The 20743-nt window shown below is 44.6% G+C and overlaps 1 protein-coding gene across 1 annotated transcript in view; it reads right to left on the reverse strand.

Annotated features, from left to right (window-relative positions):
• The window catches only part of CUBN (cubilin), a 1289359-nt gene that overhangs the window by 338395 nt on the left and 930221 nt on the right, over positions 1–20743 (reverse strand). Inside the window, exon 57 of the mRNA XM_085631507.1 lies at positions 2501–2683. Coding sequence (XP_085487633.1) covers positions 2501–2683 — 183 coding nt within the window. The remainder of the gene's footprint in view (positions 1–2500; positions 2684–20743) is intronic.

Genomic DNA, 20743 nt, shown 5'->3' on the forward strand with positions numbered 1-20743 from the left:
CTAATCTTGACCCTATGGAAGTTGCTGGTTATCATTCAATTTCCCTTCTTCTAGCTATTGCAAAGTTGGGAGAAAAGTATCTAGCATAATAGCAATCCAACTTGCTGAAAGAGCATCATCTGTTATCTGAAACCCACATGGGATTTAGAACAGGAAGGGCAATAGAATCAACATTAGTAGTTTGCGTTTGACATGATAAGATTTGAAACGGACAAAGATAATTATGAATGATAATGCTTCATCTCTCCGCCACCTTTGATATGGTTGATCATCTCATTCTTATTAAACAGACAAAGGATTTGGCATTGAAGGATCTGCTCTCAATTGATTTCTCTCCTTTTTGGAGAAAAGAAAATCTATGGTCAATTTGCTGCTTTATAAATCTCATATGCGTACAATAAGATGTGAGGGTATGCATATTTCAGATCTATTGCATATGTTATTTAGTATATAAAAAACTATTTGCAGCTATACTTAAGAGATTTGCTTTAAAATGCTATCATATGCAGGTGCAGATTATATTCTCCATTAAGATGAATGATGACTTGAGAAATCGGTCCTTTAGCTGTCTTATAGAAGTGAAATATTGGCTGGCCAATAACGTGCTCAAACTTAACCCTTCAAAAACAGAGTGAATGGCGTTTGCGAATTTCAATCCCTGGTATCCCTGCTTGTCGCTGGTGAAGCTTTGCAGCCCATCTCTCGCTGCAAAGAAAAGTAAAAGTCTTGGCTTCCTGACTGAAAATGAGCTAGATGGCCTTCCATAAACTCTGCGATCTTTTGGGGATTTTTGCAACTAAGGTTATTTGGTAATCTTGTCTATTTGTACCCAATAACAGCAGAGGCATTGTGGCTAATGCTGCAAATAATTCATGCTTAGACTATGGAAAATCATAATATTTGGGGAAAGGGATGCCAGTAAGTCATAATTGTAAGCTTCAGTGGGTGAAACTGATTCCAAATTTTCTTAGAACATAGAGTAGCTTAATATCATTTAGAAAGGCACGGAAAATCTACCAATTCAGCTACACTATGGCAGCAAACCACCAAGAAACCTGATGTGTTATGTTAGTGCTTTGTACATTTCTGTTGATCATTGTCAGCAAAATTGCATCAGTTTTTAATTACTTAGTGTATACTTCGATAGTGTATATTGTTGAGTATTTCAGATTTTTTAATGCTTTGTAGTACTTGGTTTTGATTTTGCCAAGAATCCTTTCATTAAAACAAGTGAATCACATGTTTTTTGCTTCTTTCTGCCTTGCTGGGAAATCATTATGTAATCTGGCTTAACAGCAACTAGTTTGCCTTATTGCATATTTTGTAAGCAGCTGAAATGTTTGAAAAAATGAATGCTTTCCATTTCTGTAGTGGCAACTTCCTTACCTTGGAAGTCCTTTGCTCCATGCTTTATGCTTGAACTGCATCTGCCTCCATGTGATTCATTCAGGAAGTAAGCATATACACTGACATGTGCCTGATTTTCCACAGAGAACACATTCTTCACATACATCTAAATGTATCTTAATTAACCACCATTGAAAGACTATGGCTTGTAGTTCCAAAAATCCTTTCTCTTTGTGAAAATGTCTGTAGAATTCTTTCATTTGGTTATATGTTTAGCAGTTTTCCACTCAAGATGACACTTTTAAAAGAAAAAAGAAATTGGCAGCAGAATTGGGTTCAGAACTATTCATTTTCCTGTTGAGCCCTGGTTTGTAAGAGACCCTTCAGCTCCCATGTGCAATCCCCATTTCCTTTTTTAGGTCTCGCCTGACCCAGCGCATGCGCTGGTCTGGCGAGACATTTTGTGAGGGCTCCAAAAAGTGCTACCAGGCCAGCCTAGAGCTACAGTGCATGTGTGCAGGTGCGCACGCCGCGCTTTTCCGCGATTACTTTCACTTTCGCGGCCGCACGGCCGCTTTGAAGTTTGATCGCGATCCCTTTCTCCGTGAGGCTTCAATAGATTGCAGCAGTTAAAACAAGCATTGGCACAGCCAATAGGTCTCGCGTTTGGGACCTTATAAGTGTTTAGTTATGCAACTGTTGCATGGCTAAACACTTCTAAGGTCCCAAAGGCGAGACCTATTGGCCATGCCAATGCTTGTCCTACAGAGTTACCGGGCCTGACAACCTACTAGAGAGGCCCAAAATGTTTCACAAACTCAATAGTTTTCCCTACAGGAAAGTGGATATATGTACTTCAACTAGAAGCAGCAAAGTTGTTGTTGCTGATTGAAAAATGTCTGTTTATATGACAGGCACAATCATTTATACCAGCACTGATCCTCACGTGCCCCCGCTCTTCTAGTTGTGAGAATTTCCACTGTAATCTTTCAAAAATTGAAGTCTATGGAAGGAAATACGCTTTGTCATAAACACTGAAATATGAATAATTCTCTGCAAAGTCTAACGGACCACTAAGACTTCTTCAAAGATGTGAGACAGTTTGCTGTACTGGTTGGGTGAGTGAAAGTCAAGCCAACAGTATGCTACTCACGCAAGACTTTGTACTGTGCCATGAATCCATGTGCAGTTGTTGCAGAATTACTGTAGAAATTGAGCCGCAGAGGTCCCTGTGAACTGACTGCTCCAGGTATCACATCACCACAAAGGGCAGAGAGAGCTGAAGCACCAGATCCTCTGAAGATTTCTATGCCATCATTAGCACAAAATGGACTACCTGAAAACACAAAAAAAATTAATTTAGATTTAGAAGGAGCCACAGAAATTATACATTGGCCACATTCTCTCGAATCAACTTTTCATTTTGTAATGTTTACTTTTATATGTGTTTCCAAATTTACCATATGTCAACACAACCCTGAAAAAAGAGACTATGATTGAGGTAGTGCATGGTCAGCAAGGAGGTGTACTGCTTCCTTACTGATAGGTATACAGCTTATGATTCCCTCCCCTCCTTTTTTAGGTCATGCGCTGTCCCGAAGAGAATGTTGTATTTAATATGTGAGCTTCAGCCCGCCTATAAGTGTCCCATTTGCTGACTCCATCAACGCTCTCATATTCTTTCTCTCCATTTGTCCATGGCATTCATGCACCATACCTCTTCCTGTGTTTAGCCCTACCATAGAGCTAGGACCAATTACTACTATCCATCCACTGCTCCCATTTTAGAAACTGCTTTAGGAACTTAATTTTTCTTTCTTTTTGAGCACTTCACAAAAGCGCTCCTGTTTTCACTCGCTCCGAGCTCCGTTTCTGTCCAAACGAATCGGTGCAATTGTCTTGTGCAATAAAACCTTGAATTGAAGTTCCTAGAGTGTGGTGTATGCTTGCTCTACAATTGCAAATTTGGGGCACAGGTCGGACCCCCCACACTGGCACCAGCTGTTGAGTGCGCTGCTCTTTGAACGACATTGTATCGAGAGATTTACTTCAGCAGCCCCCTGGAATTTCAAACAGGAACAAACAGATACTTCTCCTTAGGTCGAGCACCGGAGGACAGAACCGGAGGATCCCACCCACACGGGAGCTCTTCCCATGGTGAGCAAAACTGTATCCATGTCATTGGAGCTGATTATGCCTTAGTCACTTGTGTATGCCAAAGTTTATACTAATTGCAGTATTAATGTTTCAAAACGAATTGGGCCAGGAAGTTCTACAACTTAACTATTTCAAATGTGACAACCGCAGTGAGAAACGTAATCAATATTGTATGCCAGCAAGCACAATTTATGGCAATCTTCTGACTGAGGCAGCGGGATCAGACACACTGAACTGCTACCATGTATCAACCTATCAGATCACTGTGAACAACTTGAACTGCACAGGAGTGACTTTCAGTACATGTATCAAATAAGTTCTGACAATTACATGTATGCTCATGATTATTGCAACCAAAGCCATATTTGAATAATTGCTGCCAAAATGTAACAGCATTTCATTCAAACAATGTTCATTTATAAAACAAAGTGAGACCAATAAACCAAACATGGAGAGTATCACTGAATTCATTAAACGGCCACTCTGCAAATTTGAGTGTATTTGAACACTGTGAACTACATCATCGCGAGAATAATTGGCCGCAACCAATGCCGTAAATAAAGATTTTGAATAACATTACAAATCATAAGAAAATAGGACACAAAGAACTAGTGTAATGACTAGCCTATAACATAAAATAATATTATATCCTCAACTGATAACAAGTTTTGGCAAAGCCAATATGTCTTGTCTATGTTAGATTTCTTGACATTAAAAAATTATTTTTGTCCTGTAACTTTCAGCCATGCTTCACAGCAGTCGTGCTGCTCTAATTTATGCATTAAAAAATATCGACAAATCTGACAAATCTTGTATAGACGAGACCTATTGGGTTTGCCAATGCTTCTCCTTGCTTTCCAGCTATTAGGAAACCGCAATACTTAGCATTGCCATGTCACTTTCTCACCGACTGCGACTTATGTTATTCACCCACTGGGTATCACACATACTGCCTAAGGTAAGTGGTTGCCTCAATGTTTCTTTGTTATCGTCTTTAACCTGATTAAAACTGCCATATTTGATTTTTGATTTGTTCCCTACAGCCATACTACCTCCAGCAGATTCAGGACCGAAATAGTTCCTCATTTTCTAAGTTGCATGGAGTGCACACTTTTTTGCACTATCACTCTTGGTCCCTAGCCAATTTCTCCACCTTTTTGAATTTCTTGACAGTTGTTCTCCCCTCTTTTTTCCCCAGCAGGGACAGCTCTTCTCAATTAATTTGGGTAACTATAAAATTTCAAATATTTGAGGGGACCTTTACCAAATTAAATATTTTTTGATTTTTGGTTGCTAAAATTTAACTTGATCTGTCTAGAATCTACTTGCATGCTTTGAATATGAATATGTTGTTTGTCCTAATGATGACCCTTTAATTTCCCTCAATGAATCAAAAAGCAGTTGACGGTCTCTAGCATAAAGATAGTGCAATTGAAAAGTTGGTTTCTCAGGAGCTGCTACTCCATAAGGAACTGATTCATTTGCAGCTTATCATTAATTACTTGATCAATCAACCCTACCAATGATCTCCTCACTATCTACTGCCTTTTTATGATCACACACCAGTTTTTGTATCACTGCACATGCCTGCACTGTGTGATCACCTATTTAGAGAGCAAAACTTTGGCTTATTGTAGATCCTTAAGTACAACATTTCTATATAAAGGATCTATATAAAGGATTGCAGCACATTATTTAGGTCTCCAGATGTTTACATATTTTTTTATTTTTTTTATTGGATTTGTTTGACAATCAACAATCTATGCTTTACATTTTGAGAAATGAGACCTAGAAGGAGTAAACCTTCATGGTATTTAACCAGGTTACTGACTGACAAGTAGCTTAAAGAAACACGGGGGGGGACAGGGTGACCACCTCATTCCACATCATTACGTACACTGTCTTCAGTCTTGAGCTTTCACTGACAAATCATTGATTTCAGGTGTGTTGCACTAATTAGTTCAATGGTTAAAAATAAGACTACAACACTCAGAATGCATTAGTCTAGCACACAGATGCCCAGGAGTGGAGACAGTGTTTATAATGACCTGAAAGAAGGTGCTCACCCTAGGGGGGTAGCAGAACGGAGAAAAGGATTGAGAACAACTCATAAAATATGGTAAAACTTCACAGTCCTATCAGAGATTTGGAAAGACAGAGCTGTAGATCCAGGCCCTGGACAAGACCCAATTAGAGGCACAAGGATAATAAACCAGCCTTGGCTTAGATCTAGCAAAAGAGGATGGAGGTCAACACCAATTCAACCAAGGTATGCTTCTGTGCATTCACAAAAATGAACACACTGACATGCACATACCGTTCCAGTGTGATGTGGCTAATGATCACAGCTACTACACTTTGCTTGGAAACCTGATGCTTGACTGTCCGCCCCACAGCACTCCCTGTTTCCATTCATCTTAACCCCACCCTCAGTGGAAGTCAAACATGAGAAGAGGCATTTCACACAATAAGAGGGTATACTGTCTTTTAAAAAGGAATACATTAAACAATATAGAGTAATCCTGACTTCCCATGAAGCATCTAAGAGTAGTGACTGTTCCCACGTCTTGAGTTCACTGGCAACAGTCTGCTGCTTAATATCAAACACAGAAGAGAAATGGTTTTATTTTAGAGATAGGTCCCAAGTTTGAAGGGGCATCCTGCAGTGAGGAAAAGGAGGAAGGGAAAGACACATTAAACACAGTGGTGTAGCTAGAACTTTGGACGCCCAGGGCGATCCCTTAGTTTGCCACCCAGTGCCTGGTAGAGCGGGGTGGGAGTGTTGGCAAAAGACATCGAGGGGGGGTAAGCTGACAGACGACAATGAGCGGGGCGGTTAGCGACACTGACAAGGGAACATAAAACTTACCTTGTGCTCACGGCTCACTGCCGCTCCCAAAAAAGTGACACCGGGGCAGACAACCCCCAGGTACGCCACGGATTAAAAAGCAGTACCAGAGAGATCCTTAAAACACCATGTAGATTTATTTGGTGAACCAGTAATCGGACATTTGTATGTTTGAGGCCTAGTTTATTCTACAAATGTTTTTGGTGACTTAGAAACGGTTTTCAAGAAGCTGTTCATTGAAGTACCTAGATGGTTCTGTTATGAAGAAGCCCTACCACCCAATAGTAATGCTCTAAACAATTTTGCCTATCAGTGCTACCTCACACAAAATAATCACACACATAAACCATTTCCAACACAGTAGTGGCATTCTATTCCTTCTCTGGAAGGACTAGTCATTTACACTTACATACTAATGACCTCAACTTGTCTTTTAGGAAAATTACTCCATTCTAACAGAGAACAATTAGGTCGTCATTACAAGTTGGTCTGTTTTTTTTTTGACAACAGATTGTATTAGCATTTGTAATTTGCAGACCATGAGGATCTGGGCTGTATGAGTCATACATTTCAAATTTAGGATGTTACAATGATACCACTTGTCCCATCTGCTATCAATGTCATATGTAATTAGGAATGCAATAAAGAAGATAACAAAACTATATAAAACTTTGTGCATCTCAAAATTACATTCTGTGTCTTGGTCTCTCACGTCACGTCACCCCCATTATTTACGGGTCGTCACTGGTTTACAACTGTGCTATTCATACCGATATTTTTATTTCTTCGTCTAATCGACGATCTACTGTGGTGTGTGACTCAAGGGGTTGGCCTCTGTAGTTAGCCCATATATGCATATTTAGGTGTGTTTCTGTGGGCATCCGCATGCGATAAAGACTGGGAGTTTCAGCTCCATATTAAAATCCATACCTTTTTTCCAGATTGCAATGTGGGGTGTGGTATCGGCCTGGCATTGTCTGGGGATATCCCGTTTTGCTAGTGTGAGGCCTATAAGCAACACGTGTCTTTTATATCTGTTTCCCCTGATTTCTTCTGTGCAGTGTAAGAGTGTGAGTTTTGGGGATCTATGGAGGTCCCATGCCAACACCTCGGTCAGGCAATTCAAACCACTTCTCGAGAAGTGATCTAGGGCTGTGCATAACCAGATTGTATGCATGAGTGTGCCTTTGTCTAGTTGACACCGTTGACATTGTGGGGACGTGATCAATCCTGCCCTCCATAATTTATGTCAGGTATAGTACACCCTGTGGAGATATTTGAATTGTATAAGTTGAAGTTGGGTAGATATTGCAGCTTCTCTTGGTGACTTGAGTGCTTCTGCCCAGTCGTCATTATCGATTGGTCCCAGATTGGTTGTCCATGTTGCTCTTAGGGTATCTAGGGTACTGGGTTTGTAAGTAATCAATAATTGGTAGATTTGTGATATTTTGTGATCTCCAAAGTCGCCCATCTAAGTTTGCCCTCTAGTGGGCTGAATTCAGGAAGATTGGTCAAGTCTCTAATATACTGGTGTAAGGCATGTCTGAGTTGTAGATACTTATACAATTGCTTGTGGGGCATAGAAAATTATTTTTGGAGGTCATGGAAGGATTTAAGGACATGTCCCTTCATTACATCACCCAGGGTTGAAATTCCGATTGGATCCCAACCTTTGAATACCTGAAGGTCTGCTACTTGAGGGAGTAAGTGGTTTCGCCATTTTGGAGTCTCTCTTGTAACGCAGCCCCACCAACCCATCTGGCTGAGGGAATGTCTCCAGGTCAGGATTACTACTGTTGTAAAGAATTGTGTGCAGGGAGGGTTCGCCTATTATCCATTGTTCCACTCTATATGCGGGGTCATCTCTGGGACCGTACCACTATTCATTCAGGATCTGTAGGTGTGCTGCAACATGGTATGATTGTATGTTGGCGGCTGCTATACCACCGCAATATGTGGATTGGAAGCATTTACGAAGAGCAACTCGGGCGGTGCTGCCCCTCCATAAGAAGTGGCCTAGTGTTGCGTTGATTTGACGGAACCAGGGCAATGGAATTGGGTAGGGGTGGGATTGTAGTTGATACAGTAGGCGGGGTAAGGAGACCAACTTAAAGATGGCTGAGCTTCCGTAGAATGACCATGGGTGATTAGACCAGGACTTCACCTTGGCTTTGAATCGGTCTGTTATTCTATCTAAGTTTCTTGTCCACAAAACAGATTTGTTGCCCGATAGGAATACTCCCAGATAAGTGAAGCCGTGTGTGACTTGTGTAAGATCTTCTGCCCAACAACCGCTCCCAGACCGACGATTTCAGTTCGTTCATCTAAAAGCCGGATGTCTCTCCAAAAAAATGCATTATCTGAAGAATTCTGGGATCAGATCTATGAGGATCGCTGAGAAAGACTAGGACATCGTCCGCATATAATGCTATGCGATCAGATATCTCTGGTGTCCATTCCAAGCCTCGCAATACCGCATCTCATCTCACCCAGCTAGCCAGAGGTTCTATGGCGAGAGCAAATAGAAAGGGCGAGAGGGGGCATCCCTGTCTGGTCCCTCTTCCGATCAAGAATTGGGACGATACTGCACCAGCCACCCTAATGGAATCCATAAGGGCTGTATATAATAGTTTCACGTAAACTATGAACTGGGGGGCCATGTTCAGATGTTTCAACAGCATGAACATGTATGTCCAGCTGACTGAGTCAACGGCCTTATCAATATCTACGAAAAGTAGAGCTGCTGGTCAGTCTAAACGATCGACTGCGGTGATCGTGTTGTGGGCTTGATGTACATTATGGCGGTGTCGCTCTTTTTGGCATAAAGCCGGCCTGATCTGTATGGATCAGAACCCAGAGATGTGGTATCAGTCTAATTGCCAGCACCTTTGCCAGCAGCTTAGCTTCGAAATTTAAAAGTGAAATTGGTCTATAGGATGAGGAAAGTTCAGGCGGGCGCTCTGGCTTGAGAAAGACCACAATTGCGGCGTGTCTCCAATCAGGAGGCATACACTTATTTTTAAGGGCCTCACCAATGGTAGCTAGGTATCAAGGTCCCAGTATAGACGTGAATGCTTTGAAAAATTTGCATGGGAATCCATTGGGTCCTGGTGTTTTCCCAGGTGTCATTTCTGAAACGGCTGAGGTTAATACTTCGAGCATGATAGGGGTCTCTAGTGATTTGTGTGCTGTGTCAGACAATACCCTTGGTGGTATGTCTCGAAAAAAGTCTTCTATCTGGGAATCTGTTAGGACTTCATGTTCAGTATATAGGGTTTGATAGAATTCAGGAAAGTTGTGGGCTATCTTTGCTGGTTGGTGAGTATTTTGTTGGTGAGTCTATGTAGGAGTTTCCCTGATTTGTCCACCCATTGGTATATCCTACTTTGTGTAGCCTGCCATGCATGTTTGGCCTCTATCATTGATATCGTTGTTGCAGAATGCCCAATTGCCTATGAGTGTTGTTACCATCCTGCTCCCTAGAGCGTCTCTCAGTACCTATGATATGTGCTTCTATTTGTATTAAAGTCAGCCTTTTCTGACGCCTCGCTGCTGTGCAGTGACTAATGTTGAATCCCTGAATGGTCGGTTTTATTGCTTCTCAAAGTATTGTGGCAGAGCATGTTGTCACTTCATTAAATGAGAAGAAATCTAGTAGGGCTTTATGTAGGCTGGTTTTATATAGAGGGTTGTGCATTTGACAGGGAGAGAGTTGCCAACGGAACAGGAATCATTTGGGGACGATTAAAGATCATAGCCTTACGGGGGAATGGTGGGATAGGCCTCTAGGCAGGATTTCTGCATCAACTAATCTATGCGTGTGTTCACTGGTAATAAAGATGTAATCTAGTCTGGAGAACGTTCCATGGATGGCTGAGAAGTATGTGAAGCCTACAGTTGTGAGCTGTAGGGTCCCCCATGATTCTGTCCAACCCAACATCTCTTCCATGGGCCCAGGAGAGATTTTCTAAGTGTAGAATGTGGCACCATCTGTCCTTTTCTGGATGAATGACATCGTTCTAATCTCCCTGAATCAGTGCAAGGGTGTCAGGTTTCGAACCCCAAGGGTCAATATTGTTTTTTATAAATGTTTGGTTTAGGGGCAGGTTGCGTATACGCTACCCACTATGGGCTCTCCACCTATCATTCCTTGAACGAATAGGTATCTGCCTAGTGTCTCAGCCCATGTGCAAGTATGTATGAAGGGGATTCTTCGGTGGATTAATATGGCGACTCCTCTGGAGCCACTTACAAAGCCAGAATGGAAAATATGCATAAATCCAAAGCGGGTTATACATGGGGCTTTAGTCCCCATCAAATAGGTCTCTTGTAGGAGCAGAATATCAGCGCCTGTGCATTTCACTTGTTTAAGTACCGCACCTCGTATGCGTAATTGGGGGTATATCTGTCGAGGACCTCATAGGGTCAATACATAGGGTCAATGCATTGAGTGCGCAGTGTAACAAGTATGTCAAACAGAACCTGTAACTGAATCCTCCCTCCCAATCCCACTCCCTCACAGTCCCACCCTAATACCACAAAAAGCAAGTGCCCACCCCAATTGTCCCAGGAACATCAGATGGTCTGTTCAGGTGTGGTAGCCCATTTTGGTGCCGGTATGATTAGTATCTTTACTGGTAGGTATAATCACAGCCTGTCGTGGCTCAGATCTGTAGCACCATAATGATCTTGATCGGTGTCTTTGCTTGTCTTTCTTGTTGCTCTGATGGAGGCGTGGGTCTCCGGATGATGAGTCGAAGATGAGGGTCTTTTGTGTCCTGGCTTGCTGCAGTATGGTATCCCAGTCGTGAAAATTGAATATGCGGGCCATGACCGGCTGTGGTGTAGCGCCTGGAGGAGGTTTACAGTAAGACCTCTGTGGGCGTGCTCAATGACAAAGCAAGAAGACAGATTTTCAGCTGGAATCCAGGTTTTGAGCCAGTTTCATAGGAATGCGCCCATGTCGGTACCTTCACATCCCTCAGGGAAATCACAAAGCTCAAGCTATTTCGATGGGCCCTCCCTTCGGCATCTTTCAATCGTGTGGCAAGCCCCTGTGTGAGTTTTTCAAGAATGTTCACTTTCCTTTGAAGTGTAGCAATCGTGTCTTCTACGCCTCAAATTCTGGATTCATCTTGGGTGAGATTTTCCACGGCCTTACGGAGATCTTGGCGCAATAGCATTACATTGGGTCTGACCATGCCAATTTTGGCATCCAGCATGTCTCGCAATTGGGTGATCGTGGCAAGGAACATGGCATTGTCTGGTACAGTAGTCTGGGTGTCAGTGACTGCGGTTGATCCTGTCCCAGCAAATTTGTCAATCGTACTTTGCTTCGTGGCGTGACTCGCAGCGTGGCCTTTAGACATGATTGATTGGTGTCTGGAGGCCGCGGCGGTAGAGTCTTGGGGGTTAATTATTTGCAGAGGATAAGCATTTGCTATGCCATACAAATTGCTGTATTAACTGATTCTTGTGGGAGATCAAGGCTGCCTGACCGTTCAGTCATGCACTTAGGGGGGTCCCCCCCATTCACTGGCGGCACCAGGCACTTAGCCTGGCTGCTTCCATGGATGAGGTTGCACGCCCCCCACTACCAGGCGCTGCCCCTTATTCTTGCTCTTCTCTGCCGTTTGCCCCAGGTGCGATAGTGCTGGTTCTGATGGGGCTAATTGGGAAATTAGATAGGCCTCGTTCCTGTAGTTTTGCTCCTACAGGCACGATTTCATGCTTTCATGTCTATCTGCCTCCAAGACTGCTCTAAGTCCAGACTTCCCTCTCAGCACATCCAGAGGCTGTATATATGCTGGGGCCCATATGACTTATTAAGCCTCGCTCTAGCAGTTTTGCTCCTGAGTGTGCGAGTTTGCGTTAGTATCGCAGCATGTGATGTGCGCCTCAACTTATTTTGGCCGGAGATAAGTCTTGGACTGTGGCGCATGGAAGTTGTTTAGCTGCCCCATGGCCGCCGCTCTAATGTTGGTCCGCCCCCATGTTTGCCTTACATCCAGATTTTGTATATATAGTTGCCGGGGCCCACTTGAGTCGTGTAGGAGTAAAATGCATCTCACCTTTTAAAAAAGAATCCCCCATAGTGAGTCGCTAGGGACGATGTGCATGAGCCGGCGGGGCCGCTTGCTGCTGGGCCATGGTTACAGTGGGACACAGCCTCCAGATGGGTCCTGGCCGTGTGGCCCGTTGGATACATCTCGGTCGTGCGGCTGCTCCGGGGGTCATCTTTTGGTTGCGGAGGAGCGAGGAGTTGCTGCAGGACACCGGGTGATCGTCCCGATGTGGAAAGATGACGGTGGTGAAAGATTAGCTGGTAGGATTGTGTTGAATATTTACAGGGTTACGGGAGCCAAGGTAAAGCGTGTCCATCATGTTGGACCGCTTGGCTACGCCCCCGTTGGTCTGGTTTTTGAGGTGGAAATAATCGCATTGATAAGTTCTGACACCTTGAAATAATTATTGCCTTTTACAAGTTTTGTCCCTTGAATGGGACAGAACATGAAGATTTTGGTGTTTACTGTACCCAAATATGAATGTCAAGGTAATAGCTGTCATTTTTCTCCCTTAAAATTCCAGCAGTTTTGACCTGCCAAAATGTAATGGGTGATGCCTTTTTTACTGCACCTGGTATGTACCCACTATGATAAAAATGTAAAACTCATATTTCCAATATTACATGGGTTACGAGCACCATATCGACAATTATTAGTCCACTCATAAGGCACTGGTAAGAGTTATTTTACTTAGTGCTTGACTGGAAAAACAGCCTCCAAGAGAAACTTAGCAAGTCTATACGTTTTCAGAAAGCAAACATCCTCAGGACCACACAAGAGGTAATTTAAGTTGATCATAAAAGTTATTCAAATCGATACATTACGTAACTATTTACTTAGGAACTTTATAAATTGCTAAATATAGTATTATGGCTGTTTCAAGAAGGATGAAAGGATGATCCACCTGACATTCCTAGCTCTCTACTGTAGGTTTTGATCTCAGGGAAGGGCCAAGAGCATTCTGTAACTGGAACCCTGAACTCTCAGTGAATAACCATTGTGTTAAGACATTTAGATGATCATTGGTAGATAGGTAAAATGCCGACATGCAACGGTCCCTGGGTGGAATGTAGTAGAATGCCAACTTTAGAAGACTCCTGAGGCATTTATTCCAGTGGATGTCAGGATTCACAGGGCTTGACCAACAACATCTGAAGGCAATCCACTCCACTGTCCAGAATTTAGCTTCACCTTTGCGTAGGCAAGCACATCCGCAGAACTAATTTGTGGAGAGGCAAGGAAATGGGAGTGACAGAGAGAAGAGACAGCTGGAATGGCTCAGTCTTGTCAACCACGCATCTCTTGCACCTCAGGGGATTCTCAATTACATTTTCAAAAGTAAATGCCAAACGTCTACTGAAGGTAAAACCACAAAGTTTTACTATGTTGCATAAGCAATGGACTATGTTTAGAAGGAGAAGTATTGGTGAATATGCTTATCAGCTTTGAAATGGCCTCTGAGAGGCCAGGTCCTCCCTAGATTGGAACACAAATAATCCAAGACAGGATTTGGGTGTAGCGTGGATCCAATGGCACAGTGAGAAAGAAACCCATGTCTGGACACACCCTTATCACTCGGGTCAGTACATCAAACACACAAAAGGTGAATGGAGAAATGCTTGCAATTTATCTAACCACTGGCAATCACTCAGGGTAGTATTCCAGTCCATCATTCTTTTGCCCACCATGCCACCTCAGTTTGGTCCCAGCATATGTAAATCAGCATGGACCCTGCTCCAATATGAACAGTTCAGTCTGAACTGCGAGGCCTGGTCCTCCCTGAAACAGAACACAAGCAGTTCAAGATGAGTTTTGCCCCAATTGGACTGATAAGTCAGGTGGAGCTTGGTTACAGTGGCACAGTGAGTACGCCGCACACATCTGGGTATACTCTTGCCATTTTGGGCAGTACATCAAACACAAAAGGTGATGGGAGGAATGCTTGCAATTTTTCTAACCACTGGCAATCAATCAGGTAGCATTGCAATGCAATGTTCACCAAATACAACCAAATTGTAATCAAAGAGGCTAGGCGGTGTTTTAACAACTGGTCAGCAAACACAACCAAACTGTGATCCAATACCAGGTCAGTATATAGGCTATAGGGTCAGGGAACAGACTAAACTGAGATGGGAACAAAACAACATAGGTGGGGACACAACAACAGTGAATGAACTGATCAAGAGCTAAAAAGCCAATCCAACAATGAAAAGTTGCAGGCACATTATCAAGGGAAGTGGAAATCTTATACGTTCCTGTTGCCATTCATAGCCTGTAAGTCTCTCCCCTTGACCTCTGCCAATGATGCTTCTGAAATCCCAGCCACCACAGACTGGTGCTCCACAACCTTCCATTCATTCCTGGCCATATTCTGTGGCCACCAGTCCCAGAAGTGAATTCTTGAGTTTGCATAACTCTCTTATTCCTGACAATAGCCACCTTGAAAACCCTCCTCTTTTGGTGCTGATTTGTGAGGGAAGCTTTGGTGGAAAGAAGCCACTAACCTAGGAACATGAACAAATGCAGAGTGTTCCCAGGATCATTCTACTGGACCATCATGCTTCCAGGCCACTAAGTATTGCAGTTTACCCTTAACCCTCTTACCATCAATTTTAGCCTTCATCTCAAATTCTAGAGGCTCATCTTTGATGATTATAGGATGGGGGTTTGTTGTTTTGCATATGGCAGGTTCAATTTTGGAAACGTGGAAGACTCGCTGTTTTTTTCCCACCCTTAGGGAGTTTAATTGCTACTGCACTTTGTCTCACCATTTATTATACTGAAAATGGACCCATAAGGCTAGAAGTAAACTCCTTGACCTCTCAGCGGCATTCGACAGTCTCTCATCGCACCCTAAGACGCAGACTCCATGACGTAGGGATCCAGGACAAGGCCCTCGACTGGATCCGCTCCTTCCTCTCTGGCAGAATGCAGTGGATTAGACTCCCCCCTTTCCTCTCGGACCCTACACCTACCACCTGCGGAGTCCCCCAGGGGTCCTCCCTCAGCCCTACACTCTCCAACGTCTCCATGGCTCCGCTCGCCCCTATCGTCAGAACCTACGGACACAACATTGCGTCATACTCAGACGACACCCAAATCATCCTCTCCCTATCCAACGAACCCAACACCACCAGACACATCTTTCGAGAAGGCATGGAAGCCGTCGCCAAATGGATGAAAAACAGCTGCCTACAACTAAACACCAACAAAACGGAAGTACTCATTATGGGCCCAAACCCAGACACCTGGAACGACACATGGTGGCCCCCCGCCCACGGAAGCCCGCCCACCACCACGGACCACGCACGCAACCTGGGAATCATCCTGGACTCAGAGCTCAAAATGGACCGCCAGATCAACTCCGTTTCGTCCTCCTGCTTTCACACCCTCTGCCTCCTATGTAAGACTTTCAAATGGATCCCTCTCGAACACAAAAAGACCGTCACTCACACGCTGGTCACCAGCAGGCTCGACTAGGGCAACGCACTCTATGCCAGAATAAACAAAAACCTCACCCGCAAGCTACAGAACATCCAAAACGCCACCGCATTACTGGTTCTCAACCTGCCAAGACACTGCCACATCTCCCAGCACCTGCGCACACTCCACTGGCTCCCCATCGAAGCTAGAGTCACCTTCAAGATGCTAACCCACGCTCACAAAGCCCTCCACGACACCGGACTAGCATACCTGAATAGACGACTCAAATTCCACGCACCCCAAAGGACCCTACGATCAGCACAGCTCTCCTATGCCGTGGTCCCCCACACCAGAAAGACCAGATCAGAAGGCCGCTCCTTCTCCTTCCGCGTGGAACAACCTTCCGCTCCACCTCAGACAGATAACATCGCTCCCCATCTTCGCAAGAAACCTCAAAACCTGGCTCTTCGACAGACCCCCTCCTTGATGGACTGGAACCTGCGAACCCCCCACACACTTCCCCCCAGCGCCTTTAGACCCTTACAGGTGAGTAGTCGCGCTTAACAAACACCTGATTTGGTATGATGAAAAGTGGAAAGTGTCAGAATTAAGGGTGGGCGTAGTTCGCGAAGTAGCACTTCGCGAAGCTACGCAAAGTGAAGTTCGCACTACGCGAGCTACGCGTAGCACTTCGCGAACTGCGAAGTAACATGTTCGCACTGTGCAAGATGTTGTTTTCAATGATTGCACAGTGCGGACAAGCAACCGGCACTGTGCAATCATTGAAAATGGCATCTTGCACAGTGCGAGCTGTAGTTTTCTGCTGCTCGAGTAGATTTTTCCTCGAGCTGCAGCTTTCTCAACGCGAACTGGTAGTTTCTCATCGCGAGCGGTCGCGAGCATACGCGACCCCTCGCAATGAGAAACCTGACCTTCTCGCGTTGGGAATCTCGCCGGGAGGTTTATTTTCCATGCTCGCGATCGCGAACAAGGAAAAAGTCTCGCCAGGATGTCATTTTGCTTGCTCGCGGTCGCCAACTTGACGTTGAGGAGCGCGAGCAAGCAAAAAATGACCGCAGCACTACGCAACACTACGCTACGCGTGTTCGCACTGTGCTACGTGCAGTTCGCGTAGTGCGAAGTAGCGCGAACTTCGCAAACTACGCGAGCGTAGCGTAGTGCTTCGCCCAGGCCTAGTCAGAATAAGGCAGGATGCCCACACAGTATCCCCTTTTTAGGTCTCGCCTAGGCAGCGCTTGCGCTGTCTCGTTGAGACATGCAGTATACACTATAGTGTATACAAGCTCCACCCACTCTCCACCAATCATTTTCATTGGTTGGTGTCTTAAATGGTGCCTACCATTTGGTTGTAGGCTTGTTAGTCCCTCCTTTTTGTCCTTCCACGGCTATTGGCCCCTTTACTGCACAGACTACTTTCTTACAATGCCTTCTCTCTCCCGTCTCCACTCTCATCTGATTTGCCAATGCTTGTATTGCATTGCCAATGCTTGTTTTATTTGTTTCTCCCGTCTCCACTCTCATCTGATTTGCCAATGCTTGTATTGCATTGCCAATGCTTGTTTTATTTGTCTCTCCCAACTCTTATCTGAGATCTCTGTTTAATTATTTCTGATTAATACAGCCCACGCCGCGGACCTTTTTATTTATATTTAATACAGCCCAAGCCGAGGATCGAACTCAGCTCTTCAGCTCCAACGTCGGCAGCTTTATTTGATACGCCACCTCTCCTGGCTTAAAGGCAAGCCCCTTAAAGGGGTTTATCTTTGTTTCCATTGCGTGCACTTTACAGTGCCCCTGGGGCACAAGCAGGGACCTACTACAGTGCTTCTCTATCAGAATGCACTTTACGCAGTCCCCCCGGGGCACAAGCAGGCATCAACTTCAGAATGCCTAAGCAAGCGTGTGATGAGTGGAAGCGTGTGTGTGTGTGTACTGTGTGTGAGTGCGCACGCGAGGCTGCAGGAGTGGACAGATGTCGAATTTCACGATCGCAAGGCAACCCAGGATATTTTACTTTTTTGCTGTCCGGGGGTCAGACTCCAGAGCCGGGAGCCCTGATGTCAGCCAGGAATGAGGGAGATAGGCAGGGAGGGGTCAGTAAGTAGGGAACCCAGTTCGAGGTAACATATTCTCACAATGTTCCTTGTTCTAAGAACACATTTTTATACTGTGACATATGCTCCTTTGCATAATACAATACTGTCAATTTTCACCATCTTCTGTGACACTGTAGCGACCCAACTTTAGTGTGCTACTGTTTTTATTTATTTCTTATTGTGTCTGTGACATCGTTTTTTGTACTAATAGCCACAATAGGTACTGAATATATCTTTAAGGTGTTCTTTGTTCCAAGAACACATTTTTTATACTGTGGCATACGCTTCATCTCCTGTGATATTGTAGCGATCCAACTTGTAGTACGCAACTGATCTTATTTTTCACTGTGTCTATGACATCGCTCTAATAAAGTTTTATTGAGGGACCGACGTGATCGGACAAAATTTACCACGTGACACGTAATCGTATGTCAAAACGAGGCATTCAGTTTCCATTAGGTTAGATTCCACGCAGAGTAGCTGAGAGTAAGAACCCTATATCCGGAGGCTCTGAATCGGGCGAAATATAAGTACACGCTTGCGTTGCAGCCCCGCTCATACTATTGCATTAAATTGGCACCATTTATCTTAGACCTGTAATCCCAAGCTACCCTTCTGGTGGTTACTTTCTGGCCCTGTGATTTACGCATTATGCATGTGATTCCAAATTATGCAAATATGGACACCATTGTTCTTTTTATTTTCTCCTTCAAATTATTATATTTTTCTTCTCATTATCACATTCTATATTCAGTAAATTTAGCTTCAGTTATCTCTGGTCACTATTGTAGGGTGCAAAAATAACAATTGATGGACAGAATGCAGAACAATGTCATACATTCACCCCAGTACAGAGATCTGGGCCTAAATCCATCGTTTTTTTGCTCACCATGCCATTCCAGTTTGAACCCAGCCATATGCAAATCAGTCTTGACCCTATGCCCCATGGGAACAGTCCAGCCCGAACTGCCAAGCCAGGTCCTCCCTGGACTGGAAACAAGCATCCTAGGACCGGTTTCGGGCTTTCAGCCCTCATCAGCCAGGATAGCCTGATTCCAGTGACATGGAGAGCAAGGGACTCACGTCTGAGCATACCCTTCCCACTCGGGGTGACAAATGCAAAAATAACAATTGATGGACAGAATGCAGAACAATGTCATACATTCACCCCAGTACAGAGATCTGGGCCTAAAACCCTCGTTTTTTTGCTCACCATGCCATTCCAGTTTGAACCCAGCCATATGCAAATCAGTCTTGACCCTGTGCCCCATGGGAACAGTCCAGCCCGAACTGCCAAGCCAGGTCCTCCCTGGACTGGAAACAAGCATCCTAGGACCGGTTTCGGGCTTTCAGCCCTCATCAGCCAGGATAGCCTGATTCCAGTGGCATGGAGAGCAAGGGACTCACGTCTGAGCATACCCTTCCCACTCGGGGTGACAAATGCAAAAATAACAATTGATGGATAGAATGCAGAACATATGGCCATGTCTGAACTGGGGTGGCAGAGTGGGCTAAAGAACAGTGATGGATTAAACCCAGATCAGTTGACTGGGGGTGAGTGCTTGCAATGTTCAACACTCCGTCCGTCATTTCCTTTGGTTTTGCTTTGTTCGCCATAAGTTGGCAGGGTATGCTAAGACGTGAGTCCCTTGCTCACTTTGCCACTGGATTCAAGCAAGCCTGGCTGAAGACGTCTGAAATGCCAGAAACCGGTCCTAGGAAGCTTGTTTCCGGTCCAGGAAAGACATGGCTTGGCAGTTCGGGCTGGACTGTTCCCATGAGGCACAGGGTCAGACTGATTTGCATATGGCCATGTCTGAACTGGGGTGGCAGAGTGGGCTAAAGAACAGTGATGGATTAAACCCAGATCAGTTGACTGGGGGTGAGTGCTTGCAATGTTCAACACTCCGTCCGTCATTTCCTTTGGTTTTGGTTTTGCTTTGTTCGCCATAAGTTGGCAGGGTATGCTCAGACGTGAGTCCCTTGCTCACTTTGCCACTGGATTCAAGCAAGCCTGGCTGAAGACGGCTGAAATGCCAGAAACCGGTCCTAGGAAGCTTGTTTCCGGTCCAGGAAAGACATGGCTTGGCAGTTCGGGCTGGACTGTTCCCATGAGGCACAGGGTCAGACTGATTTGCATATGGCCATGTCTGAACTGGGGTGGCAGAGTGGGCTAAAGAACAGTGATGGATTAAACCCAGATCAGTTGACTGGGGGTGAGTGCTTGCAATGTTCAACACTCCGTCCGTCATTTCCTTTGGTTTTGCTTTGTTCGCCATAAGTTGGCAGGGTATGCTCAGACGTGAGTCCCTTGCTCACTTTGCCACTGGATTCAAGCAAGCCTGGCTGAAGACGGCTGAAATGCCAGAAACCGGTCCTAGGAAGCTTGTTTCCGGTCCAGGAAAGACATGGCTTGGCAGTTCGGGCTGGACTGTTCCCATGAGGCACAGGGTCAGACTGATTTGCATATGGCCATGTCTGAACTGGGGTGGCAGAGTGGGCTAAAGAACAGTGATGGATTAAACCCAGATCAGTTGACTGGGGGTGAGTGCTTGCAATGTTCAACACTCCGTCCGTCATTTCCTTTGGTTTTGCACTATTGTAGGGTAACATTACCCTCAACACATTTTGCATTTCACACCCCTATTTCTGTTATGTATGTTTCATCGTGCCTTCTCTGTTCATAATGCAGCATTTTTTGCATCCATCAATACCGACATCTATTCAGCCTACCTAATCATATTGAATCCTAGCGAAGTAAGTACAGTGCATCTTTATAAGATATC

Source organism: Triturus cristatus, chromosome 10 (genome assembly GCF_964204655.1).
Source record: "Triturus cristatus chromosome 10, aTriCri1.1, whole genome shotgun sequence".
Classification (NCBI taxonomy): domain Eukaryota; kingdom Metazoa; phylum Chordata; class Amphibia; order Caudata; family Salamandridae; genus Triturus; species Triturus cristatus.